A 7,610-nucleotide genomic window follows, 5' to 3' on the forward strand; every position below is an offset into this window, starting at 1 on the left:
CTTATCTGCTGATGGGCACTTAGGCTGCCAAATCTTAGCTATTGTAAATTGTGCTGCTATGAACATAGGGGTGCATATATCCTTTCTGATTGGTGTTTCTGGTTTCTTGGGATATATTCCTAGAAGTGGGATTACTGGGTCAAATGGGAGCTCCATTTTAACTTTTAGAAGAAACTCCATACTGTTTTCCACAGTGGCTGCACCAGTCTGCATTCCCACCAGCAGTGCACGAGGTTTCCTTTTTCTCCACATCCTCTCCAGCACTTGTCGTTTGTTGACTTGTTGATAATAGCCATTCTGACAGGTGTGAGATGGTACCTCATTGTTGTTTTGATTTGCATCTCTCCAATGATTAGTGACTTTGAGCATGTTTTCTGATGAAATCTATTTCAATCACTAGTCTAGTTAACCAGTTATTAAAAACCAAAAGTGATCATTGCCCCTGTGCCCAGAAAAATGAAGTAGAGCTTAGGGCTGGATGAATCACACCTGTGGGCATAACAAGCTATACATCATGCAGAAATGATTTTGCTTTTTATATGAGAGAGAATGAGTATGCAAACATAGAAAAATATTTTTGTAAACTGGAGGTGGCTATTTAGGAAGAATAAAGGTTTACTAAAATCACAAGGAAATGCTAGGTTCAAGTTAAAAGGTTAGGAAGTGAACAAGGCAACAGCTGTTACTCTGGGTTGGCATTGTCAATAAAGAGCATCAGAACAGACGTGTAAATGTGTATTTTGTAGATTCATGTGGACGTACTTTGTGTGTATCTGTGTGTGTGTGTCTGAAAGAAAGAAAACAGGCTCCTCTTAGGTCATGACAAACATGAAAATGTTTGACAGGTCAGAACTCAGTTGTCTTGCTCAGAACATACGCTTTCCCATTTTCCCCATCATTCTTCAAAGGTATGTCTTACAAGAACTTGTCCTTGGTCAAGCAGACAGCTCATCCCCAAATAGCTAATCTTTAGATAGCTGTGATCTTGAGGTAGTCAAGCAAACATTCCACAACCAAGCCTTTTGTGATATCTTTAAATGTGAATATATTTTAGGACTTTTTCTTGACAAAGATGTTTGCTAAAATTTAGGCTCTTCAGGCGTAAAAGGACACAACCATATTTCTTGATCACCCACCAGAAAGCAATAGAAGCTCTGGCAGCAAGTCTTTGGCTGGAATCAGACTGGCTACATCATAGCCTCTGTATCCAGGGGCTGTGGATATCATTCAGTCTGGCCTTACTAGCTTGTTAAGCTGAGAAATGTCTAATTCATCTCTAATACAGAAATTGATTCTTAACCCCAGTTACTTGAACAGATATTCAGTTGCAACCATTAGGACCAATATAGGACAATATTGCCCAAATTTGTTTGATGATGAAAATCACTTGGGGTCAGAGCCAGTTTCGCGAACTTGTAACCAGTGCACCTTGCACAGCGCCCTGCATTCGAGGGGTCCTACATTTGGAGTTCAATGCTTTGCATTTGTGTTTTATAATTCAAGTCCAATGAGACAATGAGGCATACATGGGCTAGCAGTGACACGCGAACTCATTTTTTTGGTTGATTTTTCTTTGTTAAATGGCATTTAAATATATAAAATAAATATAAAAAATATAAGTCTTTGTTTTACTATGGTTGCAAATATCAAAAAAATTCTATATGTGACACGGCACCAGAGTTAAGTTATGGTTTTTCAAAATGCTGACACGCCGAGCTCAAAAGGTTCGCCATCACTGGGCTAGGGACTTGGATACTTGAATCATTGGTCTCACTTCTCAGTAACACAAGGGGATGGATTCTTGACTTCCCACTTCCCTGTTCCCTGGTGCCTTGGCCAACCCTGACTCTCCTTTCTCACACTTGCCCAATGACTACTGCCACCCTCAACCCATAGCACATCTCCTCATCCCCAATAGCTACCACTGTCGTCCTCCTCCTGCACAGTCACAAGAAAGGTTAAGTATGGGTGCACATACCCTATGCCATCTCGGGAGGGGGCATGGTCACATGGCATCTAGGGAGCAAAAATGTCACAGAACATTTGGAAGATGAATGGTGGGAGTGAGCCTCTTGCCCACCTCTATTCCAGGTACTGAGCACATTCTGGCATATAAGTTGCAACCCCTTGGGAATCCCCCCTTTGCGGTTGATTGCTGCAGTGGGCCAGTGGGAAGGAAAGATTTACTTACTCTTACCACTGCTGGGGCACAGAACATCAGTCTAGTGGGAGGAGGGTATGGAGCATGTGTGCTTGCATGCTAAATTTCAAGATGCAGCCCCTGGGCACCTGTGAGTATCTGCCCTCCCTGTATATACCCCTCATGCCTAAGGTAGCATGACATTAAATAGTAAATTAAAAACACCCTGATAGGTTGCCAGAAACCACCAAAGAAAAGGAAAAATTTTGTATTTTAATGTCTTCAATACCATTTTCCCTGACTTTTGAACGGGGAGGGGGGTCCCACATTTTCATTTTGCACTGAGCCCCACAAATTATGTAGCTATATCTGCCCAGAGTGAGCACTTTTCTTATTGTTGACAGTATTATAGATTTCTCCTATTTTCTCCCTTTTTGTCCCTTCCACCCAACCCCCACCCCACCCCAAGTCTTCCCCATACTATTGTCTGTGTTCACAGGTTATTCATATCAGAGTGAGCAGTTTTAAAACATAGTTCACCAACCATTGGGAATTCTGAAACAGAATTTTTCAAATTTAATTATGCATAAGGATATTCCAGAGATCTTCATTTTTCTCTCGTCCCATCCCCTAAATATTCTTATTAAGCCTGGGTGGGCCTCCAAATCTGCATTTTACAAGCATCCTAGATGATTCTACTTCAATTGGTCCACCAACCACACTTGGAGAAATACTGGATGCTTAGAAGCATAGATTCTGAAGCCAGGCAGACTAGGGTTTGCATCTTAGCTTCACCACTAACCTTAGGGTAATTAACATGCATATCTAAACCTCAGTTAGCTCATTATAAATGGAAATATTAATATCACCCTCAATGTGTTGCATTAAATGTACATAAAACACTTAGCACAATGATTAGTCCATAGTAAGCAATCAATAAATGTTCTAAAATACTTAAGAAGACTGTTAAGTCTAGGTCAGTGGTTGGCAAACTCATTAGTCAACAGAGCCAAATATCAACAGTACAACGACTGAAATTTCTTTTGAGAGCCAAATTTTTTAAACTTAAACTATATAGGTAGGTACATTGTTATTAACTTAATTAGGGTACTCCTAAGGCTTAGGAAGAGCCACACTCAAGGGGCCAAGGAGCCGCATGTGGCTTGCGAGCCACAGTTTGCCGACCACGGGTCTAGGTGGTCGGTACACTGGGGTTTGTTATATTATGTGAGTTCTCCTATATTTTTACAACTTTTCAAAATGAAAAGCAATAGCTAGAATGAGAGGGAAAGCTAGAGTATGGAAAGGGGGATCAGAAGCTTGCAATGAGTCAGCTCCATAGGTCTCCAGGTAGGAGGCTGGTGCTTCAGTGTCAAGGATTTAGCAGATGTTCAGTAAATTGAATTCAGGACAAAAAGAATCTTCACTAGAATATGTCCCAAGGACCTTCTCAAACTCATACTGAAAGGAACTAACCATTTCCTTCCCCTAGTTTATGAATGGGCTGACACATGGGGCTATGTGTATTTTATTTAGTAAAAGGGCATCTATTCACAAGAGCTAGTCCAGCGGTTCTCAACCTGTGGGTCGCGACCCCTTTGGGGGTCGAAAGACCCTTTCACAGGGGTCGCCTAAGACCATCGGAAAACACATATATAATTACATATTGTTTTGTGATTAATCACTATGCTTTAATTATGTTCAATTTGTAACAATGAAATTGGGGGTCACCACAACATGAGGAACTGTATTAAAGGGTCGCGGCATTAGGAAGGTTGAGAACCACTGAGCTAGTCAGTGCCCAGAAAGGTTTTACCAAATGTTAAGTGTGCCCTCTAGCGTTCACCTTCTCGGCTTTCTTCCTAAAGTGGTTGATCAGGCTCTTGCTTACATTGGAAGTGAAATTCTCCAAGTTGATCTAGTCATTGAGGTGGTGAAAATATTCATTGTCCACTCTGATTATGCAATGAATGTGCAGATGTAAGACTGGGGTGGCCTCTTATCTAATAATGCCCAGGCTCAAAGCAGTGCCCAAACATCTTTATCCACTGTGCCCCACCACCACCACCAAAAAAAAAAAAAAATAGAACTTTTAGGACAAAGGCAGCTGGCATATCCAGACAGGGACAGTCAAATATGGTTAGGTACAATGGAAGGAGTGCATGAGTCTTTCTGTTCCTCATTGCCTGGATGGCCATAAACATAGCCGTTATGGAGGCCATAGGTCTCGTTTCATAATATTCCTGTTTAAAAAGGGCTTGAAAAAAATCTCCTTTAAAAATCAATGGGGTTTTTTTTTCTTCTAATAGCCTGCTGCAAAAAATATTTCCTCATGCAGGGTCAGGATACTCAATAATAACTACTGATCTCAAGGAGTCAAGTCAGTGCATGTCTCAATGTATAATTATTGCAATCAGATAATCTGACGCACCTGGAAATGGAATCCAAGGGCCCTAGATTCCCAAAAGAAGCTGTTCCCTCATATTGGTGAGAGTTCCCCCTGGCTCTCACTGAATGTTCTCTTCAAGACAGTTACAGAAATTGCTTTTTTTAATTATGCTCCAGAAATACTAATTCATCTGCAATACTAACACTTTCCAGAAACACTCCAGGTCTGCCAGCACCTACAAGCCAACTTTTGCCAACTCCTATAAACAGCACACATATTTACTTAGTTTTAAATCAAATATATTATCTAATAAGATTCATAATTTTGTTTCCACAGGTCCTTCTGCATAATAAAGTTGAAGGATTCTGTGGAGGTTCCATTGTTAATGAAAAATGGGTCGTAACTGCAGCCCACTGTATCAAACCTGGTGTTAAAATTACCATTATTGCTGGTAAGTAAATAAGGATAGTACTCTACAACATCTTCTATAAGACTAGTATATCATATTTTATGAAGGTCTAATAGGATAATTGTTAAATAACTTGGGCTAGTGGTAGAGAGGCCATGTTTTCAAAACCCAACTTGCTTCAAACTCCAACCTTTCCAGAGTTCTTTGGTGTGCTTTTATTAGCACTCACTTCAGTGGGGAACAATTATTTATTGATGTCTCCATTTCCCTACCAGACTGAGCCTTCCCAAAAGCTGTGTCATAACACTGATCTTTATATCTCTAGTGCCTGGCACAACCTGTAGTGGGCCCTCTAACATTTGAATGAATGACCAAATGAATGTATTATTTGTGAGCAAAAAGAAATCAAAATACTTGAAATTGGGGAAGTCTAGAATAAAATTCATGAGAAGTAGATTCATTATCACATGTGAACAATGTAAGACTTGTAACAGCAAGGGTGAACAGAACCATGTCTATGATGGGTCCTGAATCACTTTTTGATCTAAAAAGTATGCCCTGGCCCTCATTACATTTTATCTAAATCATACCAATATAAGATTGAGATCTTTGACACTTGGCTGCCAGTTAATTCAGTGATGCCAAGTGGGCACTTTGAAAATCTGTTTCTTTATGTGAAAGGCTATTTGTTACTGAAGAAAAATTTGTTTTGAATGGGTGAAATGCCAGTTAAGTAAGTGATGCTAGGTGGACACTTGGAAAATGTGTGTGTCTCTATGAGAAAGATAGTGACTGAAAAAGAAATCTGTTTTCAATAGGTGAGCATAACACCGAAAAGGAGGAGCCTACAGAGCAAAGGCGAAATGTGATTCGTGTTATTCCTCACCACAACTACAATGCAACTATTAATAAGTACAGCCATGACATTGCCCTTCTGGAATTGGATGAACCTTTAATGCTAAACAGCTATGTAACACCTATTTGCATTGCTGACAGGGAATACACAAACATCTTCCTCAAATTTGGGTCTGGCTATGTGAGTGGCTGGGGAAAAGTCTTCAACAGAGGGAGATCAGCTTCAATTCTTCAGTACCTTAAAGTTCCCCTTGTTGACCGAGCCACATGCCTTCGCTCCACAAAGTTCACCATCTATAATAACATGTTCTGTGCTGGCTTCCATGGGGGAGGTAAAGATGCATGCCAAGGAGATAGTGGGGGACCCCATGTTACTGAAGTGGAAGGCATCAGCTTCTTAACTGGAATTATTAGCTGGGGTGAAGAGTGTGCAGTGAAAGGAAAATATGGAATATATACCAAGGTATCCCGGTATGTCAACTGGATTAAGGAAAAAACACAGCTCACTTAAAGAAAAATGTATCTCCAAGGTTCACATATTTGGGATTAAAAATGAACAAGGTCTTTTACTAACTAATCACTTTCCCCTCTCATCAGATTTGAACATATACATTCGGTGAATATTGATTTTTCTTTTTATGGGGAGAAATCTGTCTAGAATTGATATTTTGTAGAATAAATAAATTAGAAAATCAAATCATTTGAGAAATATAGTGTGGTAATAATTTGTGACCATGAAAAAAATGTGAAGTTATTTTCTTCATCCTGATCATCAGGCATTATATTTCTCCACCAGCAACTCCCTGATTCTCCCTCCTCAGCAGCATTCCATGTTCCAGATATTTCTTACTTCTCCCACCAAAACGTCAATATGTATTATATCAGATCCAGGATATTTGGTCTAGTCCATCACAAGTCCAACATCACACTCATAAAGGAAGAACACTGGGACAACTGACAGGTTAAAACTCATCAGAAATACTACTTCTTTTTCTGTACTCTTATATCTGCATCCTTTATCTTTTACAACTTCTAATCTCTAAATCATTTTTTCTCTTTCTCTCTCTTCTTTTCCCTACACATAGAGGAGGGAAGGAAAGCATAATACTGTTTTACTGGTATGCACAATGATATATATCTATCAAACCCAGACTTGTCTTCAGTTTAGTCTTGGATTTGCTTATCTGAGCATAGGGATGAAGTAAGGTCTAAAGAACTTAGGGGGAAAGTTCCTCTCAGAGAGTCACGTTATTAAATACATATATAATGGAAGGGATGACTTATCAGAATAGTTCCCTAAGACCTTGTAATTGTATTGTTATGGAAGTCTGATTAGAAATGGTTCTATGAATTCAAACTGACATGGTATTATAGCTAAGAAAGCTAAAAAATATTAACAGAAAGAGATCAGTTTGCAGTATAGAACTAATAGAGTCAGCAAGGAAGAATTCATCAGTGTGTCTCCAGTGCTAACCAGGGCTAAAGAAGTTGCCCAGATTAGAGAACAAGAGCATCATGTACCCCTAATTAGTGTATCCCCACAGTGGAGAAGGGTAGAAAAGGCTCACAGACGTAAGTTATTCCAATGAGCCAACTAACTCCTCGTCTTCTGGTTTCATGCCCACCAAGCAACTTTTGTTTTATTATAATCAGACCTTCAATATTAAATTTTCTATAGAGTTGCTAACCAACCAGCACAAGTACTTCAATCTGTTAGACAGAATATTTCCCTTTATGAATTAATAAACTGATGTGTTTTTGGTTCAGACCTTGGCTTTTTTTAATTTGGTTGATGTGAATCGGTCACCCCAGCCAAG

The 7,610-nt window shown here is 39.6% G+C and overlaps 1 protein-coding gene across 1 annotated transcript in view; it reads left to right on the top strand.

Moving 5' to 3' along the window:
- The window catches only part of F9 (coagulation factor IX), a 38,462-nt gene extending 31,096 nt beyond the window's left edge, over positions 1-7,366 (top strand). The window contains exons 7-8 of the mRNA XM_005880797.2: positions 4,866-4,980; positions 5,757-7,366. Of these exons, the coding sequence (XP_005880859.1) occupies positions 4,866-4,980; positions 5,757-6,304 (663 nt within the window). The 3' untranslated portion in view covers positions 6,305-7,366. The remainder of the gene's footprint in view (positions 1-4,865; positions 4,981-5,756) is intronic.
- Positions 7,367-7,610: the final 244 nt, after the last annotated feature.

The sequence above is a fragment of the Myotis brandtii genome, unplaced genomic scaffold (assembly GCF_000412655.1).
Source record: "Myotis brandtii unplaced genomic scaffold, ASM41265v1 scaffold654, whole genome shotgun sequence".
Lineage (NCBI taxonomy): Eukaryota > Metazoa > Chordata > Mammalia > Chiroptera > Vespertilionidae > Myotis > Myotis brandtii.